Source organism: Telmatherina bonti (genome assembly GCF_933228915.1).
Source record: "Telmatherina bonti genome assembly, chromosome: 1".
NCBI classification, from domain to species: domain Eukaryota; kingdom Metazoa; phylum Chordata; class Actinopteri; order Atheriniformes; family Telmatherinidae; genus Telmatherina; species Telmatherina bonti.
This window is the reverse complement of record NC_136619.1, coordinates 18,337,713-18,360,076: the sequence shown is the minus strand read 5'-3', so window position 1 is coordinate 18,360,076 and position 22,364 is coordinate 18,337,713. Positions and strand designations below refer to the sequence as shown.

General features: G+C 38.0%; 1 protein-coding gene across 1 annotated transcript; it reads left to right on the top strand.

Moving 5' to 3' along the window:
• Positions 1–14,443: 14,443 nt before the first annotated feature.
• Positions 14,444–20,949, top strand: LOC306774878 (proline-serine-threonine phosphatase-interacting protein 1-like; the record flags this gene model as incomplete). The annotated part of the gene is made up of 15 exons (XM_079265056.1): positions 14,444–14,476; positions 14,891–14,991; positions 15,881–15,955; positions 16,528–16,562; positions 16,655–16,761; positions 17,109–17,171; positions 17,425–17,517; positions 17,959–18,004; positions 18,204–18,283; positions 19,126–19,224; positions 19,714–19,810; positions 19,963–20,050; positions 20,179–20,267; positions 20,443–20,558; positions 20,703–20,949. The coding sequence occupies 15 exons, from the start codon at positions 14,444–14,446 to the stop codon at positions 20,832–20,834; spliced, it is 1,254 nt and encodes a 417-aa protein (XP_079121182.1). The 3' UTR covers positions 20,835–20,949.
• Positions 20,950–22,364: the final 1,415 nt, after the last annotated feature.

Genomic DNA, 22,364 nt, shown 5'->3' with positions numbered 1-22,364 from the left:
GCATCTGACCAATCACAGCCACAGAGAAACCCTGCAGAGAAGCTATGTCAGCATTGAGGAGCAGGCAGTTATTCCTCAGAAAAATGAAGGATTTAAACACATCCAGGCCCAAAGGAGCACTGTTGCTTCAACAGCCAGGAAAGAGTATCGCCGGCTGACTCTGGTAATGCACAAGGTAGTCATATTATAGAATATTAATTTATCAGAAATTATAAATGGAAAATAGGCTACTCTGGTCAATTTGTCACCACCATTTTGGACAGAGTTCCCTTGGTTCCTAAGGGAAAAAATATTATTTTAATTTAATTTCATGTCATTATTAAGTCCCCCTTGTGTCACCATAAGAATTTTGGCAAACAAGCTTTGAACAAGAAACATCTCAGGGTATCCTGCAGTGTCTGCTATCAGGACATTGGCAATACTTCCTATATTGTAACTGGTCTTTGTGAATTGGGTTTGTTTCCTACAGGTGCCATCAGATCCCATCAGATTGGTATCCGGTGACTTTGAAAGCCAGGTGAACAGCTGTTCTTTGAGCCCGCTGCCATGCTGGTGGAGAGGCTGTTGGGGGACGGGGTGTGTTGCTGGTTTGAAAGAATGTTTAGGTAGGTGGCAAGTGTTAAAGTAACATCAATGTGAACAGAATGAGGAAGGTTTTCTCAGTAAACATTTAATGTAACACAGAGAGCATTACACCATATACCAATGAGAGATTTTAATTATCGACTGATACCTTGTAGACACTTGTAGACACTTTGCTAGACTATTGTTAAAATCTGTGCAAGCACTTAGCTTGCACAGATTTTAACAATAGTCTCGATTAAATAAAATCTTACACAAAAAGTAATACATTAGGAGAAATAAGGAATAAAAGTTGCTCACCAGTATAAGAAAAGTGGTATACTCTGAAACACTGGCAACTTGTGGTTCTCAGTATTTTCAATAAACTTGGAAGAACATAGCTCAGGGTTTTGCTGTCATGAAGCTGAAAGGTCAGAATTATCCAGGCATAACTACAGACAACAAAAGTCCATCTGAGGGGGCTTCGGTTAGAACACCAGCACTGGTGGCCACAGCTAGATGCCCATCTGTGACTAGATGGGCAGCTGAAATTACCAATTAGTTTACCAATTGGCTGCAGCGGATTCGATTGGTTTGTAATTAATTCTAGTTACTGGCCCGTAGAGCAGGACGGATGGCGCCATGCCTTTGTCCTACTGACACACTATCCCACAGAGCCAGGCCCTGGGGGGGAGGCAGCGGACATCAATACAGGGCCCTGCAGCTACTGAGCTCTTCACCTCCTCCTCAACACACACACTTAGACACACAATACCTTACACACACTCTCCTACGCAAACACACACAGACGGACCCCCTTGCAGCGCTCGGCTGATTCCAGAGAAGGCGAAACCTCAACCGCCTGAGAAGGTGCTGACGACAAACAAAGACGACAGAAATCTTGTGTTTCGAGACCCTGATCCCATCTATGTGTGAGTGTCTGTGTGAGTGTGTGTGTGTGATTATATGTGAGCAAAAAAAAAAAAAAAAGAGAGCAGAGCAAATAAGATATAAACTCTTCTTCATCAGGAACAACAGCAGTGGCATAGTTGGAGTGAAGGAGAAACTTTGCATCTTCACAGCTCAAACCACTGCAGTTATTCTGCTGTAGTTTTTAGTGATGTATTAGTACATTTCACAAGTGCAAGCAGGTGTGCATGGCTGTGTGTGTGTTAGCAAATTGTGTAGCAGCAGAGGTCACATGGCTCACTGATACCTCCCACAGTGAAGGTCAAGACTTCTACACCCAGAAGTAGAGGAGAAGAGGTTGAAACAGATCGATGATCCAGATAAAAATACACTGCACCTCAGCTAGTCTGCTTTATAGTCACACACATTTGCAAACACATTCACACACCCTCAACAAATGACTTAAATGCCACTACAAATGATCCTGGCCTCCTCTTAATGAAAGTGATATCAAAGTGAGAGCCCGCAGCACTGAGTGCTGGCTTTTAGGATAACGATACAGTAATAGGAGATCATTAAAAGATCATAACAGTTTAAATGATGAGGTCTCTGTTGTTGGGCAGGTCCAAACCTTCTGCAATCAAAGCACTGTTTACACTAAATATAATGGGGTATAAGTTGGGAGGTAAAGTTACTCCTCAGAGTAATCCTGCATCAACATGCACATCCACAGAGAAGTCCCCGGTAGAACAAAGATAGTGTGGTGGGTTGGTGAGAGGAAATCAGACAGGACTGCAGCTCATGAAAGTCAACATGTGATTTATGTGAGCTGTGAGAGGAGTGGTAATTGGGAGTAAAGCTCCACAATGCTTTTAGTTAATGACAAGTCGACTGGTGAAAGATGTCTGCCCTACCACTGCTTCATATTATGGATGCTGGTTAATGGCGGGAAGAGGGCCGTACCAGTGAACACTCATCACATAATAAATATGGATTGAAAGAAAGCCAAACATGGCAGCTACCAAGCAGTAGGCATCGTGGTACAGTATGCATGTTAGGTAATTATCATAATATTCATAATACATCATATTTAAAAGTGCCTTGAAAGACCCCCAAGGAAACTTTAAAACATTAAAAGTACCAAAATTAATATTAAGGCAATAAAGAATCAAACAGACAACAATCGTGACACCAATACAAGAATGGATGAGTGGCAGGGTCAGTTTGCAGTAAAGTGGTTGCAACGAGTAAGCAGTTATGAACAGGTGAATTTTAAGCCTGGATTGGAAAACAGTGTCAGAGTTCCAAATATCTGGTAAGTTTAGCTTCTCTGGTATTTGGACGCTCCCGCTTAAGGAGCCAGCAAGAGATTTGTTTTTCCTTCAAAAGATTTACACAATTCTTGCAAACAGAACAGAGTCTGGAGAGGTTATTTTCCTCCCATAAAGACTTTTCTCATTTCATCATATGGTCAAATGCAGAGTGTCAGACATCCAGTTAATGTAACTGTATAAAAACACTGCATATTTTCTAAAAGTCATGGATGCAATTGATTTTGCAGCTTCTGTTGGTGCAATAGTATCAAAGTCTGTGACACAAGAAACTGAGCAAGCACTTTGTTCAGTGCTGAGGGTTGCCTGGGGGCTGCTAAAGTATACTATACAAAGAAAAATGATGCACAAGCTGCGCATTGCTGTGGAAAAGCAATTCAGTTCATTTATATGACAAAAATGAGTGTTTGTGTCAGTATTTTCATAGTCACACTCAAAATAAAATGCAAGTAAACATGCTGGTTAGACTTGAACTGTATCAAATCTCACAAAACCAGACTAATACCCAGATGATACATCAGAATGCTGAATAACAACATGTGTTTGGTCAGAATCACATGGGTCTAAGTAATATTGCAATAGGATATGTTGGTCGAAAACCGTTTTTGTAAATATCCATACTTTATTGTCCAGTATTTCTCATTTCTCATTGTCCACATTTCTCCTTCCAAATGCTAAAAAAAGGGTTTTTGTTATTGTGGCAATGGAAGGTCTACAATCTCAAGCCCATGGCGAGATACCCCAAATGCAAGTTATGGAGGAAGATTGCAGTCAAATCACAGAAGCATTTGTACAACAAATGGATTTGGTCAAGTGTATTGATACAGCTTAGTTCAACACCAGAGTGATTTAAAGTGCTTTACAAAGACACTTCAACATAAGAAAACAAGAAGCACAAATTTAAAAAAAAAAAGAAGAAGAGGAAATAAAGAATATTAGATAAAAACAGTATTAACAACATGGTCAAGCTGAAGAATTCAAGCTCAAGAAACAGTGCAGATTTGGACTTTTAAACAAAAACTATTCAAAGCAGCTGAAAACAGGTGGGTCTTTAAGTCTTTTGTGGGCAATTGATAATTTTTATCACTTCAGTGGACATACAAAATGCCTCAGCATGGTAGTCCATGAATTCATAGAACCACACTAAGTTCTCCACATCAGTCATCAAAGGCTTCATCAGATATTTCATTGAGATTGGTCTTTAGCATGAAATTTAAAAAAAAAAAAAAACCTGTTAGTACTACCACTAGATGCTATATCACTTTTGTTATCTTATAAAAAAAAATGTTAAGATTTTAAGTTTTTTCAGTATAAAATAACGTGGTTTAAATGATAAATTTCCAAGTATTTCAGTGAGTGCATAAATGTTTAACCTAGATTTAAATAAACTAAGTATTTCAGCTGATCTGAAGCTTTTTGAAGGTTGTTCCAGACCTGTGGAGCATAAAAGCAGAATGCAGTTTTTCCATCTCTGGTTCTGACTCTGGAAACTAATAAAAGAATGGATCCAGATTAATAGTTTTCCTATTGTGTATGTCCACTCCTCTTTTTAAACTCTTCAACTGCTTTCTGGCTACAAATATGTGAAACAACTTTTGGCAATACAATGCAGTCATGTGCATTAGTTACAAACCAGGCAATAGAGAATGTTTGATTTTAATTTGCACAATAAATAAATTATCATTCATTCATTTTCCAAACCGCTTAATCCAATTCAGGGTTGCGGGCAAGCTGCTTGTCCAGGGTGTAACCTGAAAAGCAGGTTACACCCTGGACAGCTCGCCAGTCCATTGCAGGGCCACACAGAGACAAACAACCACACTCACTCCTATAGGTAATTTAGAGTAACCAGTTAGCCTAACAGGCCTGTCTTTGGATGGTGGGAGGAAGCTGGAGCTGGAGATCCTGGAGAGAACCCACGCATAAATGGGGAGAACATCCAAACTCCACACAGAAAGGCCAATGACCAAACCTTGTCCTAGCCAAGGATTGAACCAGTGACCTTGCTGTGAGGCCACAGTGCTAACCACCACGCCACCATGCAGTCATAATAAGTACATTATTAATTTAAAAAAAAATACAAAACAATTGAATTTGCTTCAGAAAATGATCAAAATCTGGAATTTGATTGTTGAATCCAGTCTAAATCATCAGAAAACTGACTATGGCTCAGCAGATGTCTTCCTTTGGAATTAAGAGTTCTTAGGACAGCTAAGTAAAAAAATGGGCTCTTTAGTCCAGAAAATTAATGAGCAGCACATCTGATCTCACCGCACTCCTCATCATCAGCCATCAACAGCACAGACAGATGAGTGAAACCACAGCAGGAGACTTAAAATCAATATTACTATCATTCATCATGAGACAGCTGTTGGAATGATGCTATTTGTTATTAGTTTAAGTAAAAGCAATGCTTATGAGATACTCTGCTGCATGAAAACAAAGGAACAGGCAGAAATTATTCGTAACTGAGAGGGAATGTGAATGACTTTCATGTGAGTCCATGTCTGATGTGTTTTGCAACAAATTAAGCAAATAGCATCCATTGACAAGACAGCATTATGATCCTTGTGTCCTTTAATATATGAAGTAGCATAAATCAAGACAGGGTATGAGACAGTTTGATAAAAACTAATTAGGCATGCATGCTCCAGGTTGAGGAGGTCTTACTGTTATTCAAACAAATTCATTAATCAGTATGCGCATGTCAGCCAAAGATTTACAGACCGAAGCTGATCTTGCTAAAGAACAGAATAAGATCAACTTAAAATGAAAGGCTCGTCATATTATGGTCTATCATAAAGGAATTAATGTAAAATACAAATTGAACTGTAAGTGTGTTAGTTAAAGAAAAACTAAATGATGCTTAATGTCACCTTCCTGGCTGATTTATTCATTGCCATGAGTGAACGGTTTCATCCTTTACTGTAATCTACAAATTTCCATAATAAGAAATGCTTTTACTTTACTATTAGTCAAATGCTTCCATGGAAATGGTTGTAAATTTGACTTTTTGAGTTAACTGTCTCCATTTATTTTGAAATCCCAGGATAACTGAGCTTAATGGAAAAGTGTCATAGCACCAACAGAACAATGATCAGCTCCTGACTGACATGACAGGAATCCGGCACCATCCACCTTAACTACATTGTATCAAACAATTGGCTTGATGTTTAAAAAGATGTCCCCATTCCACCACAAGTGTACGGAAACTGCTCAAGCTTGCAAAACATACTGAGAAGGGACAGCGAAAGAGGAGGTTTAGGATGCTCGGAGCATGCCTGTGGCAAACCTCCGTCAGATATTGTTTGTGTTTAGCACTTGGCCGCATGAAGAATTGATGAAGCTCTCTGGAATGGTGCTATCATCCAGACTGGAAAGAATCAGAGCATGGCAAAGACTACATCCCTGTCTCTTCTGTGCAAAAAGCTAGCCATTTATGAGAGTCATCCATTAACTCCAGCCACAGGGCCAAGCTCCCACACATATGTGCAGTTACATCTGTAAGTGCAGATGAGTGGAGAAAAGAGAAAGAAAATGGGCTAAATGAATAGAGAAATAAGACAGACAAACAGGAAAAGGAAGGAAAAAGATAAATATGATATATATTAAATTTTATCTGTGAATATTGAGTCATTCAAGCAGGAAGGTGATTGGCCAATACACAGTAACGACTGTCACTCAGCTGGGCCATTAGTGCTGGTGGCTTGTTTGAAGCCTTAGGCAATTTCTAAATGCTTGATAGTGAACGTGCATGTTTGTTTTAGCTGTGCGTGTAAGTGGTGCAGCAAGGCAGAGAACAATAGCCGAAGAATGAAGAAAAAAAACAAAACTAAAGTTAGACAACCAATGAAATGAGTGATGCAAAGTCAGACATACCAAGTATGAAGACAAAGGGGAAAGAACGGGACGACAGTGGAAGACACACATACACACTCACGCAGCTGATCTTCTTACACAGCCTTGGCTGTCTGTAGGCTAACCACAATCCTGCTCCCTGCAGTGTTGACCGCAAAGCAGTCAACAGAGGCACACTGGGCCTTATCCTGCATGACACGCTGGTCGATAATCATGCACACCACCGCATAGCACAACACCACTGTAACTGCGATACCTGGCCCTGCCTGCCGGCCTGCATAAACAAACACGCCTGGATGGAGCCATATTCATGCGAACAGTAATTCACTGAGTGAAAATAAAGACTTATTTATCCCATATCACTAAGCTTTTAAAGTTGACTTGGCTGGTTAAAAAAAACATAAAAGAAGGCTTGACAAAAAACTCCCAGTAGATAGTTTGTAAAGATGAACTTCCTTGCACCTTCTGGGATTCTTTTGAAACAAGAAAACACTTTCATAAATACGTTTTTGTTGGGGTTTTTTTTCTACAGGATTTAAAATATTGCCTTAACTGCAGTTTAATAAAAAAATTGCACTCAAATCCAAATTACTATGAGCTGACAATAATATTCAACAATGAGGTTTTTTTTTTTTACAGTACCAAAGATCTGTTTGATTCTATCTGTTTCTTTTAATTTATAAATATACAAACCAAACCAATGTACCCTGTCATACGCATCATATAGTTTGTTGTAAAAGCTTTTCATTGTCATTTGTTTGCTTAACAAACTGGATAAAAGAATATAGTAACCCACAGAATGATGGAGAGTGCAACTAAAGAAAAACCTTTGAACCCCAGCTAATAATCTCCTGTCTCTGTCTCCATCCATCCACCCATCAATTTTCTATACTGTTTAGTCCAATTCTGGGTTGCGGGGAAGCTGGAACCTATTCCAGCAATTACCAGGCAAGAGGCAGGGTGCACCCTTGATAGGTTGCCCGTCCATTGCAGTGCCTCCTTCTCACCCAGCTAAAAACTGTAAAATATAACCTGTGCTGTCCTCTTTTTTTACCTCTTCAATAAAGTGTCTGATGGACCACCATCAACCAATGCTACACCGCAACACAACGTCAAAGACAAACTGTCTGACAAAGCTGCTGACAAAGCTCTTAAAGGGGTCATTCATCTATGCAGGCACATTTTTACTCTAAAGGCCTTCATCTTTTATCAGACATGAGTAAAACTATATGCAGAAAAAATGAGTGGAATGCATCAATTTCACAAAGTCAGACCTTCAGGGATATCCATTAAGTTATGTGGTATTGTAAAGTATTTACAGGACTGGAGTAAACGCTAAAATGTTTGAAACTATTATAATTTTCTTAATATAGCTCACAAACAAACTATTTAGCTTTGGAAAGAACAGAGGAGAGATTCTGACATAAATCCAAAAGAAGGCGGGGAGGCTGTGAAACAAACTCCAAATGCAGTATTTACTGAGGACATAAAAGAGTGAAAAAGCAATCATTTTCCATTATGTTATTGCTGAGATGAAGGTTAAAACACATCAATGGAACTAACTCTTATGAGTACACATTTAATTTCTGTGTGTGTGTTTTCAGAGCTCTGATTCCCAGCAGTGTTCTCCATGAGCAGTAGCCCTGTTTACACTGGCTTGTCAGTCTTCCTTGTGTGCTTTGGACAAGCAGAGGCCTCACAATTTGTAGTGTGACTGAACAAAAAACCAAAGGAATTAATGGCGATGCGTGGAGAGCCAAACTCAACCCAAACCCAACAGCTCCATCTGCTGTTCCAAATGTGCACTAGTCAAACACTTTTGACAGGTTAGCAGACCTAAAAGTCAGTGTCTTTTTAGTCGAGTGTTGACAATGATCTCTTTTAGTTTATTTGTGTTAAGTTAGGGTTGAAATAGAGTTGTATGAAGTATTTAGGAGAACGTGGAAGCTGTTTTTGCTTAAAACACTTATTGGTTGAATCAGAATAAAAATGTATCGTATAACACACTTCTATCAGAGGATATAATCTGATCCAGCTCAGTCAAAATTATTTTTTTTTATCAGATCAAGAAGGGTGGTATAAACTTTTGTAATAGGATCAGCAGTAAAGTTTGATCATGTGTATACCGAATGCAGTCTGATGGGAATGAATGTTATTTCTGCACATTGAAACAACAACTGAGGGTAAAATGACAAAATAGATTTCCAAAGCAAACATGGCCAAAACTAAATGAATAATAGTGGGCTGTTTTGTAAGCGATTTTCAAAAAGTTAAGGACTGCTGAATGCCTTACCATAATATTTTGAAAGTGCTTCATTTGTGATCAAGAAATTCAGAAAATGATTCATATGCACGCTTTAGGCCTTCTGTTATTCTCTGTATTAAAAAGGCTGAGGTCCAATTATGCCCTGTTGAGCTGTGTCTACAATTCGAAAACAACTTTTTATTTTTTTATTTTTTTTTTTCTTTCTTTTGCCACACATTTCACTGGTTAGACTGATCGCTGGCTTATCGGACTATCAGTAGTTTCCTTTTGGTTGAACCTATGCAGCTTGTCCACACAGGTAATAGTGTTCATGTAAACACTTAAATTTGAACTTGTATATCAGAGTGGTTTTAATAAAATTGTATTTGTCAACTGCAATACTTTTGCATCAGATAGATATTCATAGTTCTTCAATGGCCAGACCTCCTGCAGCAACATGATGCTTTCAAAAACAGCCTGTTTTACTACCCTGTGAGGGAATACAGACACTGATAGGCAAACCCAATCTATGTAGCTGTCTGAGACATGAAGTAATGCTGTGTAGCTAAATATCCAGAAATAGCTTTAGCCTGAATTGAAAATGTGTTTATCTATCTATTCATTTATTTGGCAGTCACTTTAAGCAGCCCATTCAAAACTGAAACCGAGCTTTAAAATATCAAAAATTATCTTGTGAAGCCATTTAAATGAGTGAGACAGAGGTCACTACCTTAAGGTGGAGGATACACACTGAGAGCCAAAGACAACAAACCTGATACCTTTTATCAGTTTGTCAAATAGCAGGTTGCGTTACTCTTTATAGGCCTTTAAACCTTACAAACATAAACAAACAGGAGTATGGTCAAGCACAGAGACACACGCACACAATGTATTTTCTTCCTCTAAGTAGACACATGCATGCGTCCACACACACATACACATACACACAGACACACAACCCTATTCTGGAAAACAAAACAAAACAAAACAAAACAAAACATTTGTATTCTTTGAAGTCACAGAATAGCCAACCCAAAATAGGGAGCTGGTCCACACGGAGCAGCTAAATGTATTGGCCTCCATCTGAGCTGACTCTGACTCCCCTTGTGGCCCAGATCAGAGGAGTGAAGCCAAGCAGAATCTCTGTCCTGTGTCAGATGGATGAAACCACTTAGCAAATTAGCAGTCTTCCCTCCCTGGCTTTACAACACACACGTGGAGAGACATGAGCTCTCAGTGCTAACACATACTGTAGAAGCACGCCTACAGGTATGTGCAAGCATACACATCTGCACGCACAAACAAGCAGCATGGGGTGGTAAAAGGCCAGGTCTGGAGAGACCAGCAGGATGAGAAACATGTAGAGGCTGGAGAGATAGACCGTGTGATGAGCAGTGGGAGTGAGAAAGAAGAGAAGAGTGTGAGGAAGGTGAAAGGAGAGGGGAAGATGATGACATCTTGAGAAAAGTGGAGGTGGAAAAACTGACGTGAGAGGAAAATGGTCAGGAGGTACAAGAAAAGAGAGCAATAGAAAAGCATGCACCGGCTTTTGGGTGTATCAAGGTAATACCCCAGTCCAGTCCAGCACCACGACGGTGCAAGCCCTCCACAGCTGTTTTTCCAAAATGTGTAAATGTCCTTTTTCCACAAATCAAAAATAATTATAGTCTGCATTCTCACATTAGCAGGCATCTACCTACATGCTAATGTCATCAGAGAAACAGACACATAGTCATGATCACATTATGTGACATTAGTGCTAATCAAATATTTATACATAGAAAAAAAATCCATAGAAACATTGATACTAGCCATGTGTTTGCACACGTGTTCCCGTGCTGCATTACCCCAGTGTCCAGAGAAGCACATCAGGGAATAACAGACACATAAGGATCAAATTGATTAAGGCCAGAGTTCTTAGCCACAGCACTGAGGATTAAGGCAGCTAATAAATGTTTCATTCGAAGCCGGGCATAGATCAAACGTGAGAAAGGCTCCAGCTCACTCACTGGTGTTAGTGTGATTCTCTTTCCTCTCCACCTCCTTCAGCTGTTGGTCTTCAGCTATATTATGACAAGCACTACAGATTGTCTCACTCACAACTACAGGCCCTGCCCTTGTGCCTACACATCATTAGCTCTCCATCTGTCAGCTTCCGAACAGGTTCCCACTAATGTGGCCAAGGATTTACTTCATTGCACCCCGATCCAGCAGGCAGCCATACACTGTGCTCTGTCTTTTTCAATTTAAAAACCTCTTTTTCATAGATTTTCACTTCTCCACTATTATGCCTCTATCTACACCTCATCCTTTTTCTCTTGCGCCGTCTTTCCACACTCTCTCCTTTGTGTCTTTCTCCCAGTCCACTCTTCATCCTGTTCTAAGCGTTCCACTCCACTCCTCTCACCCCCACCTCTTCATCTCCTCAGACTTGTTCCCCAAAGTATCTGGTGAGATTCAGGGCTGGTGCCAATGGTCAACAGGGGATTAGCAAGAATGAAGGAAGGAAAATGTGTGAAAACCAGTTAAGTCACACAGTCGGCAGGCTAGAGGTTTGCACACGCACATAGAGAGCAGAGATCCCTCACACTTGTGCACAAACCCAAACAACCAGCCACAAGCCTTTCATGGCATCGCATGTTCATCAGTAAGTTTGCACACATCGCCCAGGCTCGCACCACTGAATCGAAGATGAAGAAAAAAACATCTATTCAAATATAGCAAGTTCTCTAAGTGAAGATCAGTCATCTTGAAATGATATAAAAAGTAACATGAAAGGAAACGAAAATATTAAAGCATCTGCATGAGTTGCATGGTGGCTAGGATGTAATGGCAAATGGTAGCAACGGTGACACTGGTCTTGGCAAATGGGCTGCGTGGCTGCATGGGTAACTCTATCTGAGGAGAGGGAATACAGCAGTGGTTGGGTAATGGAAAGGTCATTTAGCCAATCCCCCAGGTAAGGGGGCTGGTCTGACACGGCTCGTTTGTCACAGTTCAATAACTGCCACTCCGGGGAGTGTGAGAGAGACTGAAAACGAGTGAGAGAAGGGTAGAGTGTGTGTGTGTGTGTGTGTGTGTGTATGTGTGTGTGTGTGTGTGTGTGTGTGTGTGAGTGTGAGTGTGTGTGGGCACTGCAACCCTGGTGTGTGAAAGTGTGCTCAGTCTCTGGAAGCACAGCTGATTCCCAGGGCTTGTCCCTCCATTTGAGGCCTCAGACAGGGTCGCAGCGAAGGCCAAGCACCACAGACCCAGACATCTAGATGTGAAAACTTGTAAGCCTTGGCCTGGAAGGATTATTTTGCTCTAAGTGGTATATGTTTGGTTTTCCAAGAGGGAATTGTTACTCTCCAACTGAACCCAGAATGGCAAGTCCTGAATAATGGCTAGCTTTGGTCTGAGACTTTTGAGAAAGTAGTAGAGTAAAAAGAAATTTTACATAAAATGTAAAAAGTCTACTCTGGCCTTAAAGTGCAAAATTTAAATTTCTTTTTTTATTTAGTAATTGAGAAAATTCTTGAAGCACATACATTATGGACACTATAATCTTTCACCACTAAAAAGAGGAAAAAGCACAGTTGGCCATACAGTGATTTAGCTTTTTTTTTTTTTTTTTTTTTTTTTTTTTGTCCAGAGAGAATAAAGACAAATTTCTTTTTAAAAAAATCTAAAGTTAATGTCATATTAAGGCTCAAAACATTGTTATTCAGCTAGAGATGCAAATATTTTTGAGATACATAGCAATATTATCCAGAGAGGTACATAACCAAAAAGCAAACAAAAACACTTAAGCAGACCTAGTGCCATTATTCTCAATTGGCTGTATTGATTTGTACTGTCCCTTTAACATGTTGTTAGGTGTGTGACAGAATGATCCTCCAGCTTCGTGAGAGGGCCAAAGATTTTCACACATCTCATTGAGCGGCTGGTGAGAGACACCACAGTCTGTCCTTCTCCTCACTTTGAAAATCAATAATAAGCTTCTATGTGCTCATTCACGTGTCTGTCTTCCCTGAGAGATGCCCGAGGCACAGATTTGTCTTCAGTTCAGCTGGACAGAGAGATTTAGGATTTTATGTCAACCCACCCACCCACTCTTACAGCTTTAATAACTGTTGATTCTATGCAATAGGTGGGTTTGATCTCAACAAAATACAATGTGATGCGACTGGGTTTGATGGTTTATAAAGGATCATGTCTCCCCCTTGTGGGTATTAAGGGAAATACAAAATAAGGGAAGGAATTTAAGAATGTGAAGTGAAAAATAAACGAATAAATACATAAAATGAAATGTGGAATGAACCATTTATGTTCTTGCTGATGTTAATAATATCACCAACATAATATTTATTTCACTATTTTAACTCAAATAAGATTGTTATAAGTGTAGCCTGAGGTAACACTTTTTAATTTCTAACTTCATTAGATTTGTGGGAGTAGCTCTTAATTTGGCCTAAATCAAAGAGGCAAACAGCAGTAAGATAACATTCATGTCAACAGTTCATCGGGTATTATCCTGTCTGATCAGATACTTTGGGATATTTCACATCGACATCAACATAGATATATATATATATATATATATATATATATATATATATATATATATATATATATATATATATATATATATATATATATATATATATATAGATAGATAGATAGATAGATAGATAGATAGATAGATAGATAGATAGATATATACATACATTTATATAGTCAACTTTCGCAATCTCCATATATCAAACAAATCTTAATAAGTCATATATATATATATATATATATATATATATATATATGACTTATTAAGATTTGTTTGATATATGGAGATTGCAGAAGTTGACAATTTCTTCTAAAACCCAAAGCACTGAGAGGGTCTATACTCTATGAAAGTCATGTTGGAAACTATTTTTGACCTTTCAAAGTACAACTATCTTTCTCAGTCCCACGAAACAAGATGCCACTTTTTGACTTTTTCAAGTGAAAAGTTCAATGTGCTTTTCATAAATGATATTTAGCAATAATTCTTTATTAGCTATTAGGTCAAGGTACTGGATGTGTGGATGTCATCACATGTCAGCTTGAATGAAAATTAGTAAAAAGGAGTCAGCAGCAAGTAGAAGTTAAATATTTGCTATCAGTTACACAGTTACTCACAGCAGGTACTGTATGACTAAAACCGCACTAGTGTCTTTCCCTTTTAACAAGCAAACTAGTAACAAACTAAGCATATTAAACACAAGCATTCTAGTGCATGTGTATGCAGCTGCCTTAGCTAAAAAAGTCATTACCATCATCCACATAATAGAAGTTCCTGTCTCTCTCTCTTAGATAGAGGGCTGGCCCACTGAGCTGACTGTGACATCATGGGACAGAAGCTCTTCCTTATTCAGAATGACTCACAGACATTTGGGCCACTCAAGAGTTTAAACACACTGTACTCAACTAAACGTAAGACAGCCTGCATCAGCATACTTTAGCTTCTAATTCACGAGAAAAGTCCTGTAAGTGACGTCCAAACGCATGAAGTATTACTGAAATGTCCCCTTTGACGTTTAAAGATGCCTTCTGGGTAAGTCTGTATGTTTGTGACCATTTTGTCTTGCTGAAGTTGTTTGTACCAAAAGTAGTCAAATTTCTAAGATTTTAATTGTCCTTTACTCCTGCTATTGCTATTTCCTGTATCGTACAGTTTAAAGTTTAAGCACTACTGATATCATGTTGACTGTATTTTAAAACAGTTTGGATAAGTATAGATCGTGGTACCATTGTGATACATTCAAGTCTCACAGCTTAAAAGACATTTCAAGAAGTACTGACTATTCTGCCTTGTCATACAGTTATTTTTGTGAAGTCCAAGTGTTAGTTCTGCATTTCTACTCCTCAGTGACTTTTAGAGCAACACAAGGATATGTTGTAATAGTGGTTATGCTGATCTTGTTATTGTAGCAGTGCTTTATGGGATTTCTATGTCTTTTTAATGCAGGGGTCTGATTTCACCTGTCATGCCGGCTATGATGCTGTGATCCAGAGGTTACGAGAGGGGAGGCAAATGTGCAAAGATGTGGAAGAGCTTTTGAAAATGAGGTTGTATTTCATTAACTGAAACCAGAGCAAACCATGAAAATAGTGAAGTCCATAAACTTATCAAAGCTACTCAACCCGAATGTCTTTGACCATTGTCTATTTATAGCACAAGATAATCAATCTAATATCAGCATAGTTTAACCAGCAACAGTCAAGACAGAGTTACTCACTTTGTGATGAATTGTGGTCAAGAGTCGTGTATTAATCATTTGAGATTTGGATAGTCGTATCTTCATTTTACTCTACAGTAACATATATTTTGACTCACTAGCAGACATTTGAATTAAACAGCACTAGCTAACTGTACCAAAGACTAAACAGAAGCTCAGAAGAGACCAGGCCTTTACAATGGCAGCACCTAAACTATGCAATGAGCTGCCTTTATATATGAGACAGGCCTCCTCTGTATCTGTTTTTAGATCTCCGCTGAAGACCCATCTGCTCGCGCTGCTTTTTGTACAAAATGACAAGTTGACATTTTTAATCTGATTTGATTTTGATGAATTTTAGTTGATGAATTATTTCACTCTTATTTCTAGTGTTTTACATTTTAATGTCCTCTTATATGTTATTTATTCCATTTAGTTTTAATTTCACATTTGGCACTTTGGTCAACTTTGTTGTTTTTGAAGTGCGTTATAAACAAAGTTGCATTGCAATGCATAAAGATCAGAGTATTTCTTCATGCACATGAGTGACATTTTCTAAAAGCATTGTGGCAACATGGTGAAGGATAAAAACTAAAGTATATGAAGAGACAAAAAGCAACTGGGTCTCATTTGTTTGGACAGCAACAATGCTGTATAATGAAGTGCAGTTTAATACTTTGTCACAGAAAATACAAGTATTGTTATTTATAATGATGTGTGTGTCTCTTAATACTGCACAGAGCCTCAGCAGAGGAGAAGTATGGAAAGGAACTGATGACTATTGCTCGCAAAGCTGGAGGAAACTTGGAGATCAGGTGAAATATGCAACACTGCATATACAAAGTGTGCAGTTACAAGGACGTGCTTATTGACACAACAAAGAGCCAAAGTGAATTATATTAACACTTATTTAGCAGATGCTTTTAAAACAACCTGAAACTGACCAGAAACATGATAACCAAAACCACAGTCACCATCTCTGACTCACAATCTTTTTATAGGAAACACACTTTTTTTGTCTGCATGGCAGACCCTTCAAGTAGGTTATCATCTGTACTCAATTCCCTGTTTATTGTCACTACTATCTGCTAAAGAAACTGATCTAATTTACAAAATAATGAGTTAGGTAAAAAAAAAAAAAAAAACTCAACAAAAAATAAAGTTTATTTTTAAATGAACAAAGTAAAGGTTGAGAATTTTAATCTTCATACTGATTGCAAATTAAACCACAGCTTGTCCTTATTTAGCGTGCATCTCAGGTATAGCTGCATGCTCACTAAACACAAAAGCTCGGGGTTCATTTTGTCGTATTAGTTGTGAACGTAAGAAGATTTTGAGAAGGCTCACTGAATTAATTCTGATCTTGGCTGTGTTTTGTTTTTTCCAGCACTTTGAGAGCATCCTTTGAACAACTGAAAGCCCGTAAGTAAGCCTGCCCTGCAGAAAAGATTCAACCAAAGTTCTGTTTACAGTGTGAAAGGATTTCTTTGCTGCTTGGATTATTTTGGTTTCAGAAATTGAGAACATTGGAAACTTTCACATCCAATTATCTGATATCCTGAAAGAGGAGGTGAAAAAGATTGAGACTTTCAGAGAACGTCAGAAAGAGCAGAGGAAGAAGGTACTAAGACTTTTTTTTTTTTTTGCTAATCAACTGATATATTTAGCAAAAACATATCACATTTGGATACCTCAAAAATAAAATAACAGCAGGTATCTTCGCATGCTCTTATTATCAGTAAAATAGCAGGCAACTCAAATAATAACTGAATAGTGGCTGGTTTTCAGATTTGTAGTTTTGTTATTGGTTAAATCTCTTTGAACAAACTTAGCACTATAACCAAAAACTATGTAGCTTCAACAACTGATATTAATTATTAGTAAAAGTTATTTTTATTGTTGTGAAAATGTTTTTTAATATAATCTCCAGTAGTATTATGTCAGAGTAAAATAATATTTTTTTGTCAGTTTGAAAGCATCATGGAAAAAGTTCAAAAGAAGAAGGTTTCTTTCTTCAGGAAGACAATGGACGTAAGACGCCAACTGGTTTGATTTCTAATTTATATTATACTAAACAGGAAAAGGCAGAGTGTGGTGACACATTGTTCCATGCATAAGCTAAAAGGACATTCTGTCTTTTATGTATTATGCATAACATAGAAAGTGCACTGTGCACAAGTGTAACGAATATAAATCTGTGTTGCACTCAGAACAAAACAGAATTTGATAGTGTGGTTCTTTGAATGAATCTGTGGTCCATACTGTCTGTTTCAACTTCTAACAGTCTAAGAAGAGCTACGAGGTGAAGTGCAAAGAGGCTGAGGAAGCCGAGCAGGGAGCTGAAAAATCCGGCGCTCCAACTAAAAATTCTGAAAAGGTACGTAAATATGCTGCTTGAGTTAGCTTATGGCAAAAGAAATGGTCCTATTTATTTAGCATTTATAATCATATAACATTTCATTCACCAGGAAGGGACTCAAAATTGACATAAAATATCATTTTCAAAAAAAGTCCTTTTCAAGACTTTTGAATTTTGTTTGCCCCACTAGTCAGATTAAATCAATAAACTTTCAAAATCTGCCATTTGCTAGATCTGCCCACCCCCCATATCTCACTTCTGCTCCCGTATAGCTGGAAGAAAGGCAAAAGCAATAGAGGGACTTTTTTTTCTTTCACTTTTTAAACAGCTGAAAAACAACTTCATATGTATCCAGTTTCTTCACATGTTGCCATGACAGCCTCTCAGTTTTTTCTTTTAAAGTAGATTACAAGAACTAACTTATTTCAACCAATCTTTGTGTTAATATTTGTTTCAAAGGTACGTCACAGGATCAAACAATGCAGACAAGCAGCCAATGAAGCAGGTAAGCCCTGAAAGTTTTCTGTTTTCAACCTCCAGACATTTACAGTTTGCAATATTCATGCTGCTTTTTTCACTTTTTGTTTGGAGAAAACTTTTCACAGCAAATCTTAAAGAGCACCAGACATATAATGATCTTATACTGTTTCCGTTTCTGTTTCACCTTTCACACCTATTGAGAATAATACTTTGTGTTTTCACAGAAAAGCTGTATTTGAACAACATTGATCAACTTGAAACTGTTCGCCAAGACTGGGAGGAAACACACAAAAGCACATGTGAGGTACTGCAAACAAAGTCCTGTTAGCTGTTCTGTAATTAAGGTATATCTTCAAACCAATGCTTCAAAACCTAAAGACCACCCTGCGAACCACAACCTCTAACAGAAAACCACACTTCTCCCCTGTCCAGTGAGGAACTGGACTTCATAAAAACAGACAGAACATTGTTGCAATCATCCATACAAATACTGTTAAACAGTTTGACATGACCACATACAACTGGGATGCCAACTTGTCAGTGCTGATTAGACCATGGGCACATCCAGAAGTGAAGGTTACAAACTCCTGCTGAAACATGGTTGGCCAGTGTTCAGTCACTGGTGTACTGACTTTTTTCAGATAAGTCAGGTTTACAGACTTTGGGACTGGAACACTTCTGACATCCATGGTGATGCTGTGTTTACATATCGTAAAAATAATGAACAACAGACTAAGGGACAATTTTTAGCTTTAGGTATAACTGAACTAAAAGGTAGCATGATGGTGTGTCTAAGTAAACTCAGAAATTTATATTACTATTTAGAAAATCTGGTCAAAGTTTATAAACCTGAACCTCAAAATTTTGATGGCTTCCCATACATTACAAGCTAGACACAGTAATAAACACGTTACTTCAGAAGCACTTAACATATTATTTTGATGTATTAATAACAGCTTATATAACTACTGAGGTCAGTGATGTAACATTGATCTAATCCAACCTGTTTACTACCTTAAAACTTGAACGCAGTCAACTCAAACGGGAATCCATTCCCACCTGGTTTCTGACTTAAGAGGTAAATACAATCCAGCAACATCAGGAAAGAACATATTATTAATAGATTTTTCCAAAAATGTGTTTCAGGTGTTCCAGCAAATGGAAGAAGATCGAATCAGCGTGCTCAGGTGTGCTCTCTGGGACCACTGCAATCATTTCTCAATGCAGTGTGTTAAAGATGATGAGGTGAGATTACATGTTTCTTTATTTAAGGTACCAAAAAGTATTGTTACCGACCATTAAAATGGAAGTCAATTGGACACTGTTATGATGAAAAAAAACTGATTTTATACCATCATAATAACAAAATTACATTGGGCCATCAAGAATATAATATTCTTTCATGTTAATATATACATACACTACCAGTCAAAAGTTTGGAAACACTTTTTCTTTAATTCCTATGGTAAAGTGTGTCCAAACCTTTGACTGGTAGTGTATATACATGTATATACATACTATGTAATCTGAGAGGGTACATGAAAAGTTAATTATATAGGTTTGCAGGTTGTGTGCAATTGCACATGGACTGAAAATAACTTTTATACTTTATCTCAGTCAAGCGTTTTTAACACAACCACAATGAAGATGAAACCACTAAAGTGTTTGCACATTTGACTAAGATTGTAACACAAGAGCACTGCACGATTATAATTTTTCCTCTTTCGAAATCAGCTTTATGAGGAGGTGAGAAAGCTTCTGGAACAGTGTGACATTACCACAGACATCAACTGTTTCATAAAGATGAAAAGCACAGGACTGAGGCCACCAGGTGAGTGTAAAAAGTATCATAGAAGTACATTTTAAAAAGAAAGAAAAAGTATTTAGGGTGTAGGTCAAGCGGCCCTCTCTTTCGGTTGAAACCAACACAGGAAGCAATACTTGACTTCCCTAATAAGTGACTTCTCTCTTTTTTTCACACAGAGCCTGTAGTGTTTGAAAGCTACCAGGGTGGGGTTGCCAGGTCCAGCAACGGCCAAGCTCTCTTTCCAGGAGAATCCATGACAAGAAGGTACAACAGGAGTATTGAGGAGAAATCTAGAGGAGACAGAAGTGACTGACTTGAACTTAATCATTAAATAAAAATGAGAAGTTTTTTTTTAACCTACCCTTGTATCTCTCTTAATGTGGATCACACAGGTCTTCTGACCCACTTCTCAGAAGTCGTGTCAGTATAAACGCCGACAGTCCGAAAGTCTCAAGATCAGCACTGCCATCTATCGGGGAATGTGAGTACTGCAGTCTTTCTGTTGCATTGACTTTAATGTCGCTCAACCAAGATCAGAATCTGAATTTACAGTCGATCAAAGATATTATTGCAACTTTTACTGTACTTTCTTCTTAGACATGACTTTAAAGTGAAGAATTTTGTAATATAATGTCTTCTTTTACCACTATTTTTAGGTGAAAGGTTAGATGATGGATATGAACCCGTACCAGGCCTCCAGCAAGGAGCACAGCTGGCCACCCCATCAGCTAATGGCCAGTTCTATGTTGTGCTTTATGAATACACAGCTCAGGTGATCACCATCCTTGCAGCTTCTGTTCTATTAAAAGAATGGCAAAGTTTTTTTCTAAGGCAGATATCTTGACTTTTTAAAAAGACAATGTTGGTCCTTAATGACATGTAACCTATTTACACTTCCCATCCTTACATTGAGCAGGAAGAAGATGAACTGTCTGTGAACAGAGGAGATGTGTTGCGAGTCCTGCAACAAGGAGAGGATGGTTGGTGGACAGTGGAGAGGAACGGGCTGAGCGGACTGGTGCCTGGAAACTATCTGGGCAAACTTTGAACATTTAAATGTACACACCCAGGAAAAAACAGACAGTCGTGCAGTCGGATTCATTTAAATTAGATTCCTGAAGAGTTGAAATTCTTCTTCTGGAGCACTTTTGTCCAACCTTTTTGTGCCCACAACATGCCACCAGGTGCATACACCAGACTACACAAACATAAGTCACACAAATCACAATGAGAACATGCATGCTCTTCAAAAGAAACATCAACATTTTACATGAGAATAAAATATACACATATAGACCTCAGCCTGGAGCGTCACAGTGATAACATATCTTTTGTGAATAAATATTATGGATTTTTGATTATTTCAATAATAGATTTTGAAATCCCAAATTAAAATCGGGTGTCACTTTTGAGCAGAAGGTAGTTAAGCACATTTCAGAAAATAATATATTCTTCAGCGTCTAACAGTGTCATTACATCAAAATCAAACTTCCAGGAAGATTTAGTCATAGTCACTCTGCTACCTCATATTCTTACTCTTGCTATGCACAGTATTGTACACGGAGTCTTCCAGGATAGCAGAATACACCAGTTTGTTGAAGAAAACAAAAGCTTTATAAATTATGTGCTTAAAAAAAATGTAAGGTGTGAAGTCCATGACATGAAAATTAAGTAGCTTTTGTCCTCTTTAAAAGCCTTCCAACCAGGAAGACCTATACTTTTGCAGTTTTTTTTTTCTTAGACTTTTGTATTAAATTCATAGTGCAACAATCGCACAAGGGCTTATTAAATATGGACTTTGGGTAGGCAATACACCAGAGTCTGTGTGTGAGCTACATTTTGGTTTTACATTCATTTAGCAACCACAAAGTACTTTCCATGACCCTCAGGTACTCTATCAGCCACTGTGGTAGCAGCTGACGTTACAAATTGCTGAAGCTACGTTCAAGACCATTTCAACACTCGTCACAGAACGAATAGCTCTTTGTTTGAATGTATAACATATATTTTACTGATAATGGCAATTACTAAAATACCCTTGCTTTTTGCAGTGAGGATTAAACTGCACCAAAAAAGTACAAAAAGTCCAGTTTGAAATGTATGAGTTTATTTTTCTCCAGTCTGTACATCATTCAAATACAATATTGCATCTGCATCACTAGCTAAATATCTATGGGGTCAAACTTAGCAGTTTAAAAAATATTAAAATGGTGCACAATTTCACAAAGAAGTATAAAACAACATATTGTAGTTCTTTGCTTCAGGTTTCTAACAAACAAACTAAAGTGACTGACAAACTGAAATCTACACATACAGGTGAAATCATTTATAAATCCTACTAATGGCACTGGAAAGAGAAAGGTTGATTCACAATATATACTGGATATTGGCAATGCCTCACTCACAAAGCCTGACTCAAAGAATATCCAAAATGAATATTACACAGCCTGAATATTTGTGAACATAAGGAATTCTCTCTACTATACATGGCTTGAAGGGAAAAGAAGAAACACAGAGCTGCAATAAACATATTAAAGAAAGAAAAAAAAAAGGAGTCACTTTTTTCATTATCTTCCTT